The sequence below is a fragment of the Paralichthys olivaceus genome, chromosome 4 (genome assembly GCF_024713975.1).
Source record: "Paralichthys olivaceus isolate ysfri-2021 chromosome 4, ASM2471397v2, whole genome shotgun sequence".
NCBI classification, from domain to species: Eukaryota; Metazoa; Chordata; class Actinopteri; order Pleuronectiformes; family Paralichthyidae; genus Paralichthys; species Paralichthys olivaceus.
In genome coordinates, this window is record NC_091096.1 from 7,899,377 (window position 1) to 7,920,536 (window position 21,160).

General features: G+C 40.8%; 1 protein-coding gene across 3 annotated transcripts in view; it reads right to left on the reverse strand.

Annotated features, from left to right (window-relative positions):
• LOC109637088 (dmX-like protein 1) overlaps positions 1–21,160 on the reverse strand; it is a 45,290-nt gene that overhangs the window by 5,315 nt on the left and 18,815 nt on the right. For 2 of the 3 annotated variants that reach the window (XM_020099224.2, XM_020099223.2), the window contains exons 22-50: positions 20,918–21,104; positions 20,705–20,815; positions 20,420–20,589; positions 19,725–19,822; positions 19,440–19,605; positions 18,552–18,680; positions 18,271–18,409; positions 16,586–17,376; positions 16,145–16,246; positions 15,560–15,727; positions 13,937–14,128; positions 13,644–13,720; positions 11,459–11,580; positions 10,630–10,887; positions 9,982–10,184; positions 9,517–9,665; positions 9,288–9,373; positions 8,981–9,182; positions 8,499–8,616; positions 8,009–8,071; positions 6,135–6,221; positions 5,317–5,435; positions 4,646–4,793; positions 2,589–2,649; positions 2,029–2,156; positions 1,426–1,503; positions 1,166–1,257; positions 948–1,000; positions 102–319 (exon numbers count right to left, since the gene is read on the reverse strand). In XM_020099224.2, coding sequence (XP_019954783.2) covers positions 102–319; positions 948–1,000; positions 1,166–1,257; positions 1,426–1,503; positions 2,029–2,156; positions 2,589–2,649; positions 4,646–4,793; positions 5,317–5,435; positions 6,135–6,221; positions 8,009–8,071; positions 8,499–8,616; positions 8,981–9,182; positions 9,288–9,373; positions 9,517–9,665; positions 9,982–10,184; positions 10,630–10,887; positions 11,459–11,580; positions 13,644–13,720; positions 13,937–14,128; positions 15,560–15,727; positions 16,145–16,246; positions 16,586–17,376; positions 18,271–18,409; positions 18,552–18,680; positions 19,440–19,605; positions 19,725–19,822; positions 20,420–20,589; positions 20,705–20,815; positions 20,918–21,104 — 4,515 coding nt within the window. The remainder of the gene's footprint in view (positions 1–101; positions 320–947; positions 1,001–1,165; positions 1,258–1,425; positions 1,504–2,028; positions 2,157–2,588; positions 2,650–4,645; positions 4,794–5,316; positions 5,436–6,134; positions 6,222–8,008; positions 8,072–8,498; positions 8,617–8,980; positions 9,183–9,287; positions 9,374–9,516; positions 9,666–9,981; positions 10,185–10,629; positions 10,888–11,458; positions 11,581–13,643; positions 13,721–13,936; positions 14,129–15,559; positions 15,728–16,144; positions 16,247–16,585; positions 17,377–18,270; positions 18,410–18,551; positions 18,681–19,439; positions 19,606–19,724; positions 19,823–20,419; positions 20,590–20,704; positions 20,816–20,917; positions 21,105–21,160) is intronic. The other variant, XM_020099226.2, reaches the window with a different exon arrangement.

The following is a 21,160-nucleotide window of genomic DNA, read 5'->3' on the forward strand; positions in this document are numbered from 1 at the left end:
CCCTATCCTTTTCATGTAGTACTACTCTGGTACTTTTCAGTTATGTCTTTAATTGATTCATGAACATGGGGATGCAAAATAAAAAAGTTCAGTGAGAATACCTTGATGTTGCCCTCAGCTGATCCACTGATGAAGCAGTCCTCAATCACATCGACGGCCAGAGCTTTGACCGGCGAGTCATGGGCCTGGAAGCTCTGACGCTGGTGCCTGTGGGGAAGCTCGAGGACACTGATCCAGCCTTTCCTCCCGCCTGTGATAAGCAACTGCTGTCGGGGAGCCATGGCGAGCACGGTGGCGCCGGACTCGTGGCAGCAGAAAGCTGAGAAGGATGAGAAACAGGACGAGACGTAGAGGATGAAATGAATGGAAAATAAACGTTTTTCATTATTGATTATAATGCCAGTTATTTTCACATTTGGTCAATGAAATATCAGGAAAAAGACACATTCAAATATGTCTTGTTTGACCAGCTATTAAAAACCTAAATATATTTGGTTTACTATTATAGAGTACTGGGAAAACTAGCACATCTTTACATCTGAGGTTGGATACATGAGACTCATCAGGTCACTGTGACCTTTGAACACTGAAATCTAATCATCTTGAGTTTCAAGAAGCCTAAAATATTTTTTGTGCAGCCAGTGACCTTGACCTTGACCTTGCAAATCGAATCAGTTAATCTGTGAGTCCAACAGAACGTTTGCACCAAATTTGAAGAATTTCCTTCAAAGCGTTCTTGAGATATGTTGGAATGAGAACGACAGACAACCTGAAAACAAGATGCCTCTGTCCACTTGGCATTTTCAAAATTTAACTTTAACAATCAAATGATGATCAGAATTGCTGTAGATTCATTTCTACTTGATTAAACAGTTTCAGAGCTTCAGATGTCGACACTGAGCTGAGTCCTCAGAGAGGTTGTCTTTTTCTTTTTAACTGTGTCTTACCATGTGCGAGGCTGTTAGCAGGAGTCACCAGAGTGTCCCACAAACACACGTTCCTGTGAAGTCAAAAATAACCATATAACTGTCCACATTCCAACATTTGAATCACAGTACATCATTACTCCTGTTGGCCACAGCACAGAGAAAGTTAAATGGCACAGAATTGCAAGGGAAATGTTTTGAGGACTGGAGCCAAAATTCCACATCTTTTTTTTTTTTACCTGTTGTCTGTTGAAAGACCTGCAGTGGCGATGAGGGAGGAGGAGCCCACAAAGACAAAGTCATGAGCCGTCTTGTTGTGGCACTGCAACGTCTGGCAGACAAGTTGGATGGTTAGTAAAAGTGACAGTAATCGAGACGGAGGAGGAGAAGAGAAAGAAAAGATTAGAGAGACAGGAAGAAAACAAAAGGAAACCAAGGTGGAAAAACATTCTGGGAAAAAGAAAAGCTATCAAACGAATGAGCTCTTCACATTTCTTACCAGGAATGGTTTGGGTGCATTCCCACTTGTATTGGTCTGCCAGAGACTCAACCCTCCATCACCATCTACGATACCGAACTACACAAACATTCAGAGAGCAGAGATGAGAGTTAACATCAGACACACAGAAACACATCGTCCTCTGTTTGCACACAACTGAGAACCATCATTCCCTTCAGGTGATTTGCTCAAATTACTTTCCCAGAAAAAATGTCAGCGGCCTCATAAGATCAAAGCACCGCTTACATAACTACAGTCAAGAGCTCGGCATTGTCCTGTCCAACCAAATGTTTTTAAAGCGTATTTAACTCCTGGTCAGAGGCAGAGAGGGTGGTACTGGCACAGGAGCGGCACCATCTGAGAATATTATTAGCTCGAGGCGAGTGCCCGAGGTCAGAGCGATGAGTCACTCAGTTGAAGAACAATGTGTGCTGAAGCCAAACATCCCGCTGCGGCTCATGTCTGGTTGGTAAGGTTGTGAGCGGACTTGTAAAAAACGTTGTTCAACCCGACAGGCGCACATCACGATGCAGTCTGCGGAGCTAAAAATAATCTGACATGCGCCGGTGACGGACTATTCTCAGCCAAGCTCTGCTTTGTAACCTTGTTGCCTTGGTGGTTGAATCGTATCCTGGTGACTCTGGAGTTGCCAGGACTTCTGAAGCAGATGATTTGCTGGGAGTGACCCCACTCGAACATCCGCACGCTGCCATCCTGAGCCCCCGTCAGGTCTGTTCGACGGGAGAAGAAAAAACGTGAAATCAGTTTGGCTCATTTTCCTCTGGCCCCTGCAACAGGTTTTGGCATTTCTTTGTCCCAAAATGATGAGTTTAATAATTCATGAAGGAATCATTAAACTGCACATGCTTCACCAAACCTGACTTCTGACAATCAGCATTCAAACGCCTCACAAGTGAACCCCCACTCTGCAGTTGAACTGAATAAACAACAGACTGTGGGGCTCACTCATCCTTTTTCTAAATCAACAGCAGAACTGAGACCAGAGGAAAGAAACTTTGCCTCTTGCTAAAGATCTACACAGGAGAACCTTTATCGGCTGATGTAATCATCCCCAGAAGCCTCTTCTCTTTTCTAACAGAGAAAACATGATGTCTTGATTAAACATTTCATTTATCTAATCCACTCACAGACATTTTACTTACAGTAAGGCAGCGTGGGATGCGAGGTCATTCTTCTCACATTATTGATATTTCTCTTGATCATCTGGGAGAAGTGAAGAGGAGGAAGAGGAGGAGGAGATTCTTACTGAACTTCAATATGGAGAACAGTCATATTTTACATCAGGGACACTGTACACTGCTGTACAACAGGAGGGAGTAACAGAAAGTTGCAGTTCTACAGCCCTTTAACAGACACTGAAGACTACGTGTTCATGTTGTAGTTTATTATGTTATGAGTTTATTCAGGGCCATGACAGAAAAAGACGTGTATGAGAGAGGAAGCAGAGTTAGAAAGTAACAAAGGTTGTTCTGTCATCATATATAGAATAAATAGCATTGACAGCTCGGTTACTGTTTTCAGTCCTGTATTATGACTGGAGGCCAAGATGGCAGACAATGTTTTCTACAATTATCTCTCTTTCCACATCACACTACGGCTCGTCAATAACCCCCGAGCTGCAGAATCTGCTACAACTAGTCTTCTCTCGTTCCAAAGGATCTGTTAATAAATAAAATAATGTTCACATACAAGTTAAGGTATGCAAGGCTGGATGGCACAGGGGTTGCATTTAATTTTCTTCAAGGTGAATTTACCAGGAAGTTGGGGGGGGGGGGGGGGGGGGGGGGGGGGGGGGGTGAAGCAGAGAGCAGGAAGTGAGTAAAGAGAAAGAAGTGGACGGAGTGGATGTTTGATTTTGTCTGAGTTATATTTGCATTACTTGGGACCTCCCCTCACTCTTGGAATGCAAAGACAATGATAAACATATTTGACAACATAAGCTCATATCAGATTTTATGTTTTGTGTGTATTTTTGTATATGTTGATATGTTGAAGTACTATGTACTAACATTTGTTATGTTGCATATAAAAGCTTCACAAACGGCCAAAATAGCCCTGGACTTCCAAAGAATAGACCCCGAGTTTTTCTCTCTCACGGGAACTATTGGGTTTGTCTCTATAACACTGGAAGGTCTCCACCTCACTCTGCTAAGTGTCCTGAAATAATGTAAGTTGTGTTTTGGTGCTGTATGAATAAAGCTTGAGCGACGTGAATTGCATTCTGCTCCAACCTTGAGCAAACTGCCGGACTGAGAAATAATCACGATGCAGAGCGGCTCTCACTGTCCAGACAGCATATCGAGAGCAATGAGCAAACTGGTAAATATCAACAAACATGACTCACTGCTGCTCCATTCAAAGACACTAGAACCAAATCAATCTCCCTCCACACTGCTCTCGCCAAGTTTCGCTGCTTTAGAGAAACAGCTTTCACAGACTTTTCATTAAAAATAGCACGAAAAGACAGAGCTCTGGTCTCACAAGCTGTAGCAGTCAACAGCATCATAATGCCTTAGTAAATCGATTAGGACATCTTGTGTTTGCAGCCATGAGGCTTTTAAGCCACTGAGCCGAGACAAAGACGAATTATCAACTTCAGTTTTTGTCATTTCATCATCTGTTGGTAAAGAAGTTATAGCTAAAAGCAATGTGTGGTTTGTGTCTACACTGCAGAAAATGTGACATTTTGACTAAAAATAATATCATTAAAATAAAAACTGAGTGATGGATTGAAAATAGAAAGCCAATTTCTAGTGATATTTTCATCCTGTACCAACATGAAACTAAAGAAGGGAAGCTGAAAAAAATTGCAATTATTTTAAGGGTTTTGTGCATTTTTTTGGCCAGATTATTGTATTTTCATTAATTAATAAAAAATGCACCTACATACTGTCATTACCATTAACGTAAAGGCCTTTGCCAATATCTTTTATACTGAATTTAAATATTATGACACACACAAACACCTCAGCTCTACTGTTGTTGTGTTCTACGCTATGGAGGCTTGTTGATCAATCAGTTAATGGCTAAAAATGTTTAAATCATCTCTAAATTCTAGACAGAAATAAGAAAAATAATAAGATCCAGCAGAGACAAGAAACCAGAAGCTCATATTTCATCGCCCACTGAAGAGACGATGGATGCACATCAAGAACCAATAGTAGTCAAAACTTCTACATGATACAGGTGCAGAACTCACCATGGCTGCACCCCGGCCTGTCTGCAGACCTCCCAGCCACGGCATGTTGATGGGTGTACCAGGGCTACTGTGGGTGTACGGCGTGGTGCCATGGAGGGCGGCGAAGTCGTCACGTGCATGGATCACCAGGAAGTCATCGCCTCCAACACTACAGACAAAACAATAATTAGACACTTTCATGACATGACAACAGAATTCTGGTTTTTATTTCAGAGACAGATGCAGAGATGTTCAGTATAGAAAGACAGCAGGTTTGATTCAAGGATTTAAAAAGAACCTATTTCAGCTGGTCAGTGCAGTGTGCATTTATTGAGCTATTCAGACTAGAAGAAGAACATATTGACAGAAAGAACCTTTGTTTTGAGATTCTATCACAATCTCTCAAATAGAAGCAGCTACACACACATGCATAGATTGTGGTGTGCACTCATACATATACATGTATCTCCACCACCTACACAACCTTGACTGAACCAATCACTTTGTCCCATGCCCACACTGTTTTTAGCTCTGTGAGGGTGAAAAGGTGAGTTGATGTTACTCATCAAGGACAGTCCACACACACACACACACACACACACACACACACACACACACACACACACACACACACACACACACACACACACACACACACACACACACACACACACACACACACACACACTTACCCTTTGGCTTCAGCATCATCGTCGTCTATCCATGTCAAAATTTGTGTGGCCAAGATGGATGACACATCCAGCTCTTGAATGTCACGTGCGGAGGCCATGACCAGACAATTGCGGTTTGCCTGTGAGAACAGACAGCAACAGGAAATTGTAAATGGGAGAGGGAGGTGACGAGGAGGATAGAGGAAGAGAAAACAGAGTATGTATATGCAACATTTGAAAAGTTAGAAGATCCAGAAGACAGATGGACTGTGTTTTTCTTATGGTCACAAAAATCATCCAACGTTTTGCTTCTATAAATGGAGAGGAGGAAGACAGTATCCTTTTGAAATAAATGGTAGCATTAAATTAAAAGTATTGTCAACCACTTCCTATATCAAACATGAAAACTAAAAACTCTTATGGCTCATACCCATACCTTCAGTCATGGATATAAATGTTTATAGGGCTGGCCTTGCCCACCTGCGACCCTCACAGGAAAAGTGTCATAGATAATGGATTGACATTTAAATTGTTTATTTTCGAAGCTTACTTTTTTGTTTGCAATTTTCAAGTAGATAGAAACTAATATTTCAATATTTTAGCAACAAGGAAACCTTTGACCATATGTCTATGCATTTAATGTTCTCCCAGTAACTAAAACAGAGACTAACACACAGGCCTCCACAGTAATAACTAATCAATTTGAATCATAGACATTATGATGAATGTGGACATAGAAAGACCAGTATAGGTCAGACAGACTGATAAACCAATGAAGCCCTGAGCTTTTCTCAGAGTAAACAGTGTTGTTCAGTGACATCTGTGTAAAAGAGTTGTACCTTGTTGATGGCAAAGGCTGTGATGATGTCAGATTCTTTGTGGATGATGCGTGCTTTTCCTCCAGGGGAGCCCAGCTCTGACCCTGTCTGCACAGAGGAACAAATACACACATGCAACAATAACATCAGCATGCATATTCAATGATCACAGCTGAAACATTGGTAAACATTTGCTGCCTTGACTTCAGATACATTTCTCTTCATGCTACAGAACCAATGACCTGACACGATCCATGGAAGGGGCTGATAAAAAAAAAGGGTCTAAATTTGAAGATAACAATTGAAGAATCAAGCCTCTGGCCGGACTTACGATGTTATATTTCCACTCAATGTTTTTGCCTTTAGGAGAAAACATGTTAGGTGCATGCGAGGCCTCACTATTAACCACTGCAGCCAAATACTAACTAGGTTTGTGCCATTAGACAGCACGAACACAACAACCCTTGAGCGATGAGCACGAGAACAGACTGAACCATATAGGTCCTATGGGATGTATGCAATAGCAGCAGAGTATGCTATACTGTATCTTAGCTCTTTCATTTTGGTGCCAAAATTGCTGAAAATGAGGCAGGCATCCTTTTAGCATGAGACTGAATTAAAGTCTCTACTGTATTATTCAACAGGAAAAGACCACGTCTTTTTCTGTCAGACGGAATAAAGCAAAACTTGACTTGCAGAAATCTAAATATGGCGGTTTGGCATTTTTGCTGCGAACACACTCAGATTCACTGCGACAGTGCTGGGCCCATAAATCAGAAGCTATTCAGCTTCATAGCTTGTCCTCTGAGAAAGTGGGTTAATTAACACTGAGCCAAATGGAGTTACTATAACATGGCAGCTTGCACAGCAGGAGCCAGAAGATTAGAAACCTCTATGAAGCATAAGTGTACAGTGCAATTTAAGATGTATGGCTCACATTCACATGAATATTTAGACTGCTAAATGCAAGATTAATACCTAACACTGAGAGGGACATTCATAGTTCATAGGCTTGAAATACGCAAACTGTTATATTGTCAAGTTCACAATTTCAAAGTTTTTAAGATTATATGTGACAAGTCACATTTACTATTCTATTGTAGAAGGTAAATAAAAGGTGTATGATGAACATGTTCCTTTTGGTATGTGATGTTAGTTTCATAACAGTTTAACAACATCTATATAGAGAATGATTCTGTTTTCTCAATGGTCTTATCAGAAAAAAACTGTTTTCAATGACGAAAACATCTCAGATGATTTCATCACTGACAAGTCTGATGTTGCATCACACATTTTTATGAGCATGCTACAAAACTCTCAGATAAAACAAGGCCATCCTTTAGTGCAAGGTGGTTGTTGGAAATGTATTTCATGTTACCATACCTTTGATTGTATGATTCAGACTGATGATTTTCTGAATGTCAAAATGAGAAATAAAAGGTGCTAATGCTATGAAAACCAGCAAATACTATGGTTTTATTCATTTTTATTTCCGATGATCTAACATGGCAACGTTTGTCCTAACCCTTCAGGGCTGAGTCATTTTAGTGCCTATGCAATACCTTATTCTACAGTTTATGTATTTATTAAGATAAATAAATAGATACAATAAAATAAGAAGATAGAATAATAAGTTAGGCAAACATGTCACATATACGCAAAAACTTTTACCTACATTACCTTTGAAATTTGTTTTAAACTCATCTGAATTTAATAAGTCAACACTTAAGACCACAAAATAATCACGAATAATCAGTTATATTTTCATCTATATATAATTTATAATTTTTTCCACAATATTCAATTAGAAGTACTGTAAAAGGTTCTGAGGTTAATTCCATTACCATGCCACTCCAATATCGCTCATTAACAATATTTAGCTAAAGTAACAGTACCTGATTGTTTCCTGTCTCCTCCATCACTGAACATTTCATATTGCCAGTCTGGTCCTCGACCGACTTTAATGATTTGGGGAAGCAGCATTGGGCGGACACATCCACACACAAACACACACACACACACACACAAACAACACATAACAACCAGTGATGAACCATGCAAACACACACAGAAACTGAATTATTGTAATGTTAATCAAACAGGGTGTAATTATTTGAATAAAATTAAAAGCATCATCATGCAACTGGAGGCAGTAATAATACATGTGGTTGGCATGCGGGACAAAAAAAGCACAAATGTGCCAACAGAGATGTAAAAGCAATAACACTGCAGTTTGCCTGGGGGGTAAATACAGAGATGTGCTGTAGTATTTAATCATAACAAAACAGTTAATGTGTTATTCAGTGACAATTAATACAACGTGCTAACTGTGCAACATGGAGACAGTTCATGCAGGGGGTTGGCATTGGTGTAAACATGGTGTACCTCGTTCGGGTCCCGTTTTTTGGTGAAGATATTTCTGATGAAAGTCTCCTGCACTTCCTCCTGCTTGACCAGAAACTGCCACAAACGTTTCACTGGCAGCGCTGAATGCTGGCTAGTCCTAGAAAGAACAGAACATCTCCTGCATATTAACAGTTATGCTCATTTCATCCGTTAGTTTACTGAAGCACAACCAAATGTGTTAAAAAACTGTATTTTTGATTCCAGCTTAAGGCAAGATACAGCAAATTCACAGGCACAATGTTGTACTTCCAAGAACAATAAATCCCTACAGTGCATAATATACACGTTACACAACCCCAGAAATATACAGAGGGTCAATCTGTGCAGGGATAACAAAACCACTATGGCTAACATATTTCAGAATTAAATATAAAAAACATTCAAATTTCTCTTTAACATTTATTCAACTTGGTTCAGTGAGCGTATTGAGACTGACTGTGTTACCCAGCTCTCTTTGGTACCTGAATGGGGTGTTGGACGGTTCAAACAAGACTTTGTGTCTGAGCAGGGCGGGGCCAGGTGTGGCCGTTTCATCCTGGAGGTGTGTGGAGATGTATTTGGATGGAGGCCCTCCGAAGATCTCCAGTCTTTTCTGCAACACCTGCTCCCAGCGCTGCAGCGTCTTCAGCACAGCGTGACACAGAGGAGAGCCCACAGGCAGATCTGTGTTTAACAGTCGCAGGCAGATACAAGACAGCAATAATATTAGCTCAGACACTTATATACTTCCTGAACGTAAATACATCAGAGGGTAGGTGGTGTATTTACCTAAAAGATCATATCCTGCCATTGGGTAAAAGGACTTCAGATTGACCAACACCAGCTGAACCATTGCCAGCCGCATTAAACACCAACTAAGAGAAGAAGCCGTTACAAAGCAGATTACACTTTTAAACATCAACTCACGATGGAGGTGAAATTTAGAGGCAGTGTAAGTGAATAGAATCTGTAGACGGACACTGTTTGCTGTAATATCTACTCAGTGCCGGGTCATTACCTGTATGAATTGTGGTTTGAATGCTCTCTCCGCGGAGAGTTGGGGTCAAAGACGTCTTCAAAGTCATCATCATCCTCGTCTTCATCTTGACTGCCCTGGCTCTCCTCAGAGTCGTACTCGATTCTGTTTTCCGATGGTGGCAGCAAAGGCTGAAAGATACAAGAGCACAATAACATAAATGAAGAGGTGGTTAATTAAACTGTTAGCTTAACGAAAAAGACAGCCACTCTCTCAACTCAGCTTTAGTAGATGTCAATTATAACAGCAGGTAATCACATCTGGATTATTACAAATTCCTAGTTTATTTGCATAGCCATACTATAATCAAACCATATATGGATCCTGACAATGAAACATCACGTTAATGAAAAACAAAGTTACTCAGGCTAAACTCAGAAAGGTAAGAAAAGGAGTTGATACTAAATGGCAGTGTTTTTACTGCTGTTTCTTTTCTTTTTTTTTTACCTTGGCAATAAAATAATCCCAAATGCTGAGCTCTGGAGGAACAAATCTTTCTTTAAAGATGGAGGCAGCCTCTTGTTCCACTACAGGGACATGCTTGGGACTGGATGGTCCCTCCCGCTCTATCCCAGACTCCTCTCTGGATCCACTGCGTGATGACAGAAGCCTGAATCGTCTGGACTTTCTGTCTGAGCCGCTGGGAGAGGCTAGGGGGCCAAAAAAAACTGTCACACTAGCAGTTGCAGTCAAACCCACAATGACACATGCTTTTTAAAATCATGAAAATACATATGCCAGGCTTGAATTATAATTTTTTTTAACTTATGACAATTACATTACCTTTAAATATAAAAATATACAAACACACAAAGAAAATGTAGTTCAAAATACCTTCAATGTGTGAGATAAACAGGGGTTACAATGATATTACATCAGGTTTCCTCTGCCAACCATGAGAGAGCAGCAGCAAAGAGAGTGATCGAAACAGCTCCCACACTAATCGGTTAATGGATTTCACTATGACCCACAGACGGGAACCCAATTAATTTAGCAGGACTGATTTGATTTAGCTACTGGGTCACTACCAAGAGAAAAACCCCACACAGAGAGTCAATCACTCACCGACAGATAGAAAACCTTAGAAACAATCACCTGGTGGGGGAGTTCTTGTTGGGCTGTTAGGTTTCTCCATGACAGGGATCCGAGCACCTCCTCCGAACACTGTTACCCAGAGCTTGCCATTGAGAGGGTGGGCCATGATGCGAAACAGCTCGTTGCTGGAGTGAGTGGCCATGCCGTGAACAAATAGACTGAGGAAAACGGCAGTCAGGATCTCGCACAGCAGGACGGCCAAGCCTGGCTGGCTCTCCTCACCTGCTGAGCTCAGCAGACGGATGAGAGAGGCGATACCTGGAGAGAGGGATGAGATGGCAGCATCTGTAAAAGCCCTTTAAACGACAAGTTATTTTTAGAAGTTGTCCAAAATACTTAGCTGGTTAAATCAATGACATAAAACCTAGAATTCACACGTAACAGAAGAAGGCAACATTAAATGGTTAAATTCATTAAATTGGTTTTAAGCTTCTGCTCTAGACCTGTCTGTTTGGAATGGGCTGTATTCTTGGCCTTTGGTAATGCTGGTCACAGCTTTCTTTCTGAATCTTTAAAAGCGACCTGCAGTAATTCAGCCGCAGAGCAAGTAAAGATCAGCTGCAGCCATTAATGCTCATTTGAGCACCAATGTGTTTTAATCTGGACCTTAAAATACTTTCCAGCAAATGCCATCTTTGTTATGGTTCAAGTCCTGTTTGGTGAAAATTAAAGAAGTATTCAGCTGTCATTTAAAATAAAACTGTATTCATGAGCTGATTTTAGCTATACATTGTTTTGTTCATTCATATTGTAGCTCAATGCTACATACAGGACAGGAGAGCTGTTGTTTTTGTTCTCTTATTTGTTGACAGTCTCTTGGTTGATTTACCTGGCCACTGTGCAGGAGAAGTGTTGGGCTGAACCGACTCGTCCACGCTGACAGCTCTGACTGGCTGTTTCTGAGACAGCAACACACTCTGGTAAACAATCCCAGTGAAATGGTTCACATGGCTGTTGGAGATTAAACAGATGAAAGAAATGGACCCAGGGGAGTCAGTGTGACGGCACAAAACAAAACATTTATGAAATTCTGTCCTGAAAAGTGACATTTTTTAAAAATGGGGTTAGCTGGTATAAATATATTATGTCTAAATGTCTTATTTTAAATGTTTTAACTTTGTTCTGAATTCTGGGAAACAACAGTTTCTAAGAAAGAGGCACCAGAGTCAAACTGTTCCATCAAGACATGAAATACTAATGAGCTGCAGCTCCCGCTACTATTGCCTTTCTATGCTGTTAGGTAAAAGAGGATAAAAGCATCATAATGAAGACAGCAGCAAGTTTGATACAAACTCAAGTAAATTCATGCTTCATATAGAATCACCTATTGGTTATTTTATTAAAAGTCAAGTAAATACAACTTAGTTAAGTTAAAAAGCTTAAAATGCATCACAATACCATCAGCAACACTCAACCCCTGCAACCTACATCATGAATTACCCTTTAAAAATTCACACTCACTCTCTCGCTCACAAGCGGGAAAAGAAAAACAGAAGCACAATGTCCTCAAACCTCTGCAGAGAAAAACCAGGAGAGTTTATTTCATAATTACCATAACAAAGAGAGAGTTAAATTTCAAAAAGGTTTGCCAATTCAGTCGGACTGTGCAAGTCCCAGCAGTGTGTGACAGATGGCTGTTTATGTACATGTGTTGAGTATATAGAGGATAAGATGCAAAACCAACTGCTCATTGAATCACGTTACTTAGTTGGGCGAGGTTTGAAATATCCCGTTCAAAGAGTTTGCTCTGAAAACATGAATTCCTCTCTTATTGTTTAAAATTCTTCTCTTTGGCACATCATTGAATTGATAATAGCAGTTCTATCTGTGGTGTCACAGCACTGAGGCTTTTAAAGTCCCAGCTTGGTCAAGCGTAAGTTAAAATAATTATGTACAACATCGAGCAATATGGCAGAACCGTGATAGGAACTCAGCACAGCTGTATGCCAGATGGGTTTTATTGAAAAAGAAAAAACAAATGCCCCACACACAGTTTAATTCCTACTGGGTTGCTGTCAAAGTGATTGGGAGTTGTGGTACACTCGCATCCTAGATGAACAATGTTCCTTCCATCTGCCAGAACCAGAGATCAAATTAAGTATTTAAAATAAGAATTATAAACAGCAGCCTCGCAGCTTTCATAAATTATTTTCAACAAGATCAAAACAGACAAGAGACTGTCGTATTTTTAGTTTGCACACTTCCAAGATGTTTTTCCTTACCACGAATCACATCAATATAGCGCTATGTAAAACCAGTATAAAAGCATGTGCTCAGATGATTGCTCATAAAAAAAACGAAGACATCTTGAAAATGATGTTCTGCTTTTGTCATAAATTTGTAGTGTTTGACTTGAACTGTATGTGTGCACAACCCTCTCATTACACAAGTACTCTTGGTTACCAGCAGCCATATCCTTCCTCCTTAGTTCTTATTATTCTGCTCCAATAAGTCCAAAAACCCTCCAACACACACAGACACACACGCACATGTAACCAGAGGACACAAATTAACATTATTTTTGTCTGCATTATGTCCACTGAAATGGCAGCGCTAAGAATAGGAAAATAAAAATCAGATCACTCGTGACAAATAAATAATCCAGTGGCAGCTAGTGTTGTTAATGGAATCATGTCAAGGTGAATGTGATAGGAAATGAAAAAGTTGTATCAAAGTTAAGCATCACTATAAACAAATAAGAATTCAAGAATCCTGCTTAGAGAGAGGCTTCTTTGTAGATACCCACAAAGAATTCAAACCTTATTGAGTCAAGCTGCATAAAAGCTTTTTTTCACAGACTGGCCAGGGACGTGCAAAGATTTAGTCCCTCATTACCTCATCATTGTTGAGAAATGGATGGCTTGAAAAAAGCTCAAGGTTTGGGATGTACAAATGATTTGATTTATGACTTCAGTATAAAGCTGCTGGATATGGTGCTTTGTGGAAAAATCCTTGTAACCTGATAGCCAAAAAAGAATAACGAGTGAGAATGAGGGAGATAAGGAGACATTTACCTGAAGGTGTGTCCGTCACACAGACACTGATATATACAGGCAGACAAGGAAGCAGCCAAGGTGTGCATCACGTAGATCTGAAATAACAGCCATGATCAAAGAAAAACACGAATTAGCATAAACGTTTCCGAGGCGGACTTGCTTCTTCTAGATATATGCAAAGGTGTCACTTGTAGCAACAAACTCTACTGTGCAGTTGCTCTGTTGAGTTTTACGGCATCTTTTAGCTCATCGTTTCACGGCCCACAACCTCACTGCTAGATAAATGAAATTCATAAATGTGACCAGCTCACCTCATTGTTAACCACATCAGGATGTGGAGGTGAGTCAAGTGCATTGATGGTCTGCAAGATGTCATGAGCTAAGTTGGTCAGGTAGACGATGGGATTGGCCACCACTGTCTTCACGTTGGCTGTGCAGGCCATGAGAAGAGGGATAGAGGTGGGCTGGGAACTGGACGTCACCACTGACTGGATGGAGTCATCCTGTGGGCAGAGGTCAGAGGTCAGGGTAAAAATCATTAGAGTCGTTCTGTGGGTAAAAAAAAAGATGCCACAATCAAAAGCATTTGCTATTTTGATGTTGATCATGGACAATACATTAAAAAAAAAAAAGGCATACAGTATACCGTACTTAACACGACATAAGGACACACCACAGTGAACTTGGACTTAAATGTAGCTAGTCACCTTTTTCAAATCTTAGAAGAGACAGCTCACAAAGAAACTAGAAATTAAGGTTGCAGCTTTGAACTTTTCCTGAGCAATAATAGAGACAGGATGAGCCGACTGCATGATCCCGTACTTAAGAAAGAACAGGATGTCTGTAAGTAGTGGAGGGGGGAAAGGTTGTGTGAGTGTGTGTGTGTGTGTGTGTGTGTGTGTGTGTGTGTGTGTCTGTGTGTCTGTGTGTGTGATTCCTGAACATGATTTAAAAGCAATACCACAGGCTTCTGTCTATTTTGCCTGATGAATCACACTCAGTTGTCACTATGCTTCTTAACAAAAGTCGAGGATAACGGAAAAACACCAAAACATTTTCTCAACAACTATGGATACATTTGACAACCATGGGACCAGAATTGAGGCCAAATATTTTATTCCAAAATAAGGTTAAAATAATAGAAAGGACGCCCAGTGCCTGTTGACTGTGCTAAGAGAGCTGTTCCCATGCCGGCTTATTGAGTTGTTTACTGCCTAAATTTGACTCAAACTTCTAATAGTCAGCCTAAGGCAGGAGCTCCCTCAGGAGGAGAGTCAGCACAACCTGTCAAACTATTGCTGGAGGTGTGCCGACATTTGCCAATGCACGATAAGTAGGTTTATGTGTGTGTGTCCTGGGAATCTTGTTGCACACCAAAGCTTTAAGATGACTTCACGTTAGTCTTTAATTCATATTTTCCTCCTCATCCACTCTGTATCCATCCCTGCTAAATAACATTGCAGCACCGCTGATAACAAATAACGTCTCATTTAGTTTGTACTGTCCAAACCCTCTGACAGATCAAGTTTTTCTACTTTTGCTACCACTTGTCTGTGATGATGGACTCTTGGTGGCAAGCCTAAACGAATGCCCTCAGTAGTATTGCAAATGTTAGACCTAGAAATAGGGTTAAAACAACCATGATCAATAATTCATATTTTTTTCTCACTTCACTGATTAAGAAGTGCCTGCTTGGTCTGACAAGCTCCAAACCCCCTTAAAAACCAACGGTATATTTGAGAAAATAAGAAAAACAGAAATCAAGCAAAGCATTTGTGAAACTGTAATCAGCAAAGACTAGCAAGCAATCACCACATATTTGTATGGTCAAGTCCTATTTATTTCACTACAAATGTACTGCCAATAATCAAAGGAAAAACAAAAGAAACTGTTGTAAGTGAACTTCACTGTTTGTCTGTGAGTGTTTTCTTTACCTGGTGAGACTCCTGAAGCAGCAATATGAGCTCCATGCGTACAGAAGCCAGTCCTCCGCCGTGGGAGCCATGTAAGCTGCAGTAGCTAAGAAACATCCTCAGCAAGGGCTGGTTACTCTGCAGCCAGTGTCTCCTGCTCCTCTGGCTGTCACCACGAGGGCTCCCAGGCTGGAAAACCATTTTTACTGTATTAGGTTTATTATTGACAAATCAATCAACATCCCTGTAAATGTGCCGATGTTATCCGACTGGCTCAAATAAAAGCCCCACAAAACAAAATAAAGCAGAAACACAAATACACATTAATCTGTTCTAACAACAATAAATCTCTTTAAATGTAATTATGAATTGTTATGAATAGGTTTGCTGCTGAAACTGAATCAACAGAAGAAAAAGAAAGAGTTTTTGTAACCCATAAAAAACAGAGGTCTTACAATCGAAGATTGAAGGAAGACTGGTGCAATAAAACGCTTTCTTTTTCAAAACATGACAAACTGATGTAGTTTTAACTTTCTATTACAGGAAGTGTTGCATTGATTTCTTTTCCCTCATGAACATCTAACAAATCTACAAATCTTTGCCAACCTGTTCCTCCTCCTCTGCCAACCCAGAAACAGAGGCATCACCCTGGACAGACAGCTCTGGCAGGCAGGGCTTGTAGCTGCAGCAACGCTGTAGAGCCACCACCTGGGGAAAACAAAATTTTTATCATCAAATCAATTTATCAAGAAGGAATTTATCATCCATGCATGGCAGCAAAAGCAAAACATTTCACCAAAACGTCAAGCTGTTTCCACAGGAGAAGGTAAACAACTCGATAAGAGGAAACCACAGGGGTTATTAACATTATGAGGTTTATATGCACTGACACACAATGATAGAAAACCAGTGAACATGAAGACAGGAGAGATGTGTGTGGGAGTTATGCAAGTTATGAAAGTTTTGCAGAATACCGTTTCACAACACAATGTTGTTTATGTATTTGACCTTTAAGTCTGTAAATCTTAAAATGCTGCTTTAAATTACCTCTCTTTCTAACCACTGGTAGAGCTGGTAACGCAGCTTCCCCCCATCGACTTCGTACCCCGTTGACAGTGTCCGCAGCTCATTGGTCATAATCTTCAAGCAGGCAGTAAACTTCAGCTGAGCCACCAAGATGTCATCAGATGGTGCGAGGAAGTCATTGCTGTCCTCGCTGTCCTCTCCGATCACTGTCTCCATTAGTGGTGACATGACGTCCTGTGTGTCCTGGAACACACTGCTGCTGTCTGCGATTGTACCAGAGTTAGCATTTTTAATCTCCTCTTCATCCAAATCCTCTTCTTCATCATCTTTGTCGCTGTCCCACTTCAGCTCCAGGGGCTCATCTGGAAGTGTCAGTGACGGCTGGTTCCAATCAAAACTCAACACAGAATCTGATTTGCTGTTGGACAAGCTGTTCCCATCTGACTCGTAGCCATTCAGAGATGGCTGGGACCACTCTGATGCTTGTCCATCTTTACTCCTGGCACTGAGCTCAGCAGTGATTCCTGTATCCTCCTGATTCAGGAGTTTGGAATGCTTGTGGACTTTGGGCATCTTGGAGAGGACTTCAAGTGCAAGCATGGGGCAGCCAGCTTGTAAATGTGCATATGCAGCAGTGAAAAACAGTCTTCTCTCCTCCAGGCTAATAGAGTCAGCCCGGCGACCCTCAGCAGTCAGGCCAACTCTAGCCTTGTCTGACGAGCCAAAATGGCGGCGAAGGAGGAGTGGGTGTGTGCGGAGGTAGGTGTAAAAGTTGAAAACTTCAGGGTTGCATGTAGACACAGAAGAGGAACCTGTGAAAGATTTTTGTTAAAAAAAGAGTTAGAATTGGAAAATATCTGTCATCTTTACTGCTTCAACTAGAGTCTGTGACAACAAGCTCAATTACATAACCGGGAACTGAAATGTAGCTTTAGCTGAGTGGACGTGTGTTGCAGTTATGTGAGGATGAAAATAGTGATGCATTAAGTTCACCAAGTTTTTCATGCAACTATGTCAAAGAACCAAACAACTCATCATGACCACACAGTCAATAAAACACTGTCAAACAGAAGAATCATTTCCAAACCAGTGTATGGTTTCTCTGTAAGCACATTAGATGTGCTTTGGGAACGTCATTTATGAGACACATGTAGCACAGGGATGTTAATCTGGGAATGGTTTGGCTCTTAAGTCAAAATAAGGTTCATATTAAGTTCAGTTCTTCATCTATTCTTAAGGCAAGCATCACATATTTTCTTCAATTAAGTGGCCATCAGTGTCCAGTAGGGTGCAATTACTTATTTCATGTACTTAAAGGACCAAAAATAACTGCACAGTGGAGCGTGAAAGAAGAGGATTCAACCTCAGTGTCAAATTACAGTCTGAGGTAACTCACACTGGATTTTTACTAATTAAAGGGAGGTTTTAGCAAATGTATATATATTGTATTCCAAAAATATTTCTTAAAAATACTAATATCTATCAAATAAGTATTACTATTTAAAGTATGATTTAATCAATATAAGCTTTCCTTTTTTAAACTGTGTACAATAATTGGGTGGTGTGCTAGGTTCAAAACAAGTAGTGTAGCAATTCAGTAGATTAATTGTAAACTTTAATGTTTTTGTGGATTGCAGTTACAAATTGTACTATTTCAATTCTCCTTTGCAGATACTTGAATAAAAATCGATTCCCTGCAGACCTACCAGGGACACATTTGCTCTCGGTGGACCCAGAGCTGTTGCTGTTCGCAGGCTGCTCAAGTAAAGTGTCCAAGGCTCTGCTGTAGTCCTCCAGGACCCAGTGAGCCATGCTCCGCAGGAACGGGTTCGGGTTTGCTGGAATCTGAAATACACAGATATTTAAAATGTGTCACTCTGGGTTCTGAAGTGTATCATCCATCAAAGCTGGGTAGTTTGATGAAATGCATTTTCCCCAATAAAAACAATAGCATGTGGAGGCTGTGACATCCATAAGCTGTAAGTACCTGTTTGTCGTGACCCAGAACGTGTCTCTGGAGGATCTTTTTGTAGGTGGATGATGTCTCAAACTCAGTCTCATACAATCTGGAGATCACAAGAGCCAGCTGCAGGTCCTGCATTTTCTCTAGACACACCTGGAGGAGAAGGAAATAAAGCACAGTCAGTCATCATTATTCGTTATTGTCAAAGGACTGAATATGTGAGACAAGACACAAGCCGACAATTTAGAAATTATCTAGATACAAAGCAAAGTAGTGGAGCTTAATGATCCGCTGAAGTTATTATTTTCTTATCCTTCTATTTTTATTGAACTTTATTGAACAAAATAAATGAAACTGTGCTCACAGCAAAGAGTTAGTGGATGTTGTCTGAGTTGTTCGCTTCGCTAGTGACTGTTAAATTGTGAGGTGCATTTCAATGAGACAACCTCCCAGCCTAAACAAAGTCAATGATAGCCCATTGCACGGGTGATGCTTATTTCTATAAAGTGCATAGAGAAGCTCCAGTTACTCATGCTGATGAAATAATGTGACTCATTGCTTCAGGGGTTTTATAAACAGAAGTAACCTTGATGAATAAAAGGTCAAGTACAGAAGATGACCAGAAGCTGCCCTTGTGATTTGCAAGTAAAAAGACGAGAACCATGCACTTTATTAGTGGTGACACCACAGGGAATGAATTGAACTATTTGAATAATAAAAAGGAACCACTGGTCACATGATGTGTTTATGTGAATGTGGTGTTTCTGCTTTATCAAACCCTGCCTGCATGAGTATGACTTAACTTATTCTGAGAGCAAGGTCTCTGAGGTTTAGCCGGCTAGAAAGTGACAATTGCACCTGAAGGAACATGGGCTTCTTCCAAACATCATGTCATGTCTATTTTCCACTTGCCTCAACAGCATCCTTCAGGGAGCCAGCTAGAAGAAAGAATGCTGCAGAATGCTGGAACCGCTGCTTTCCCAACAGTGAAAAAGCATTTTTCAATGCTGCTTTTCTCCACCGGTCCTCGCTGAAGTTGTTGCGGAAAAAGTCCGTCATTTTGGCATTGTTCTGCGACCTGGAGGGAACATTGTTATGGTTTGAATACTGCTGTCATACACCTTCAGTGATCTGATAAAAGGGTAAATACTTGAAGACTGTATGTGCATTTGTTTTTCATGTATCACTTCTGCCTACCTGTACAATCCCCAGACCACTGCCTTCTTTTTCATTGCAAGGTAAAACATAGCTGCATCCAGTGGATCATTGCTCCTCAGAAAAGAAGCCTTGGCAACCTGACAAAACAGAGGAAAAAATATGCATTCAGCTCACACCTCCTCAGTCTGTCTTATCCACAAAAAAAAGTTTTTGCTTTGTGGATCAAATTCAGGGAGTAGCTCATATTCCATTTTAATGTTGCATTCTATAGCAACCTCGACAGAATGTCAATTTGAACCTACATGACAACAATTCATTTATAATGAAAGCCTCAGTAGATAGGGTTAACACTCTAAATTATTCTGTACACGTTTTTTAGAGAAAAATAAGAAAATCCTAAATAAAATTAGTCAGAGCAGCAGTTAAAACTAAATTCTGTTCACTACTGAATAGCAAAAAAAGGGAATTGTCACATTAAAGCTTGAATTAGATGGTGTTTGGCAGTTTCAATTGAAAAATCATGAATGCAAACTGAATGTTAAAGTCCGAAGAGATGGCCTTCCAATTCCATACATACCTCCTCCTCTGACTTACTACTGGCTGTACAACCTGTTCAATTTGTACTTTGTAAGAATTCATCTTATTTATCTGAATTGGCACTGGGTCACTGCTTAAGATTTAAGCATTGACTCCTTCATTGAATATGAAACCTCTAATGACATTAGCCACCTCACCTTCTCAATACACCTGCGCAGCTTGTTGGTGCTGCGCAGCCACCAGCCCACCCCCATGGAGCGCAGCTCAGGCCAGGTGGGCTCTCCCTTCTGCAGGGCAGGGAGCATGTTCAACAGCTCCTCCTCAGCTTCAGAGTGGAAGGCCCAGGCATAGTGACACGTTGACAGGCCTGTAGATAGTAGAAAAAGGACATGTGGAAAATGGGGAATGTTTCGTACTTTGTCGTGAGATTATCCACATTGTAGACGTAGAGTAAAGGGGGCACCCCCGCCCAGTCTCTCTACCTTGCCGTAGCAGCTGTGCTCTGTGCGCTGGAGGCAGGGAGGTAGAGAGGAAGGTATGCAGTCGAACGGCCAGCAAGAACTTCAGACCACAGTCATCAAGTGTCTCTCCACCTGGTGAATCAACAACAGTTTAGTGATTTATTATATATTGTTATAAAATGGAGAAGTTATCCTTGTAGGACCTTAATGCCGTTTTTTATTTCCCTGCAGTACCTTTGCTTTTGCCCTGGCTGCCCTTGAGGTCTGTGCTTGTGGTAGCAATGGTGTCAGCCAACGCCATTAGAGACATCTGCTCCATACGAGTCAATCCTGGCAAACTGGAGTGAAGGAGGTGGCTGGACAGAACCTGGGCATGTTCTGGACCAAAGTATGTGGGACTGTACTGAGACAGGTCAATAACCTACGGACAGGAACAGGACAGAGGACAGTCTCTATAATTAAATGTATACTATTTCT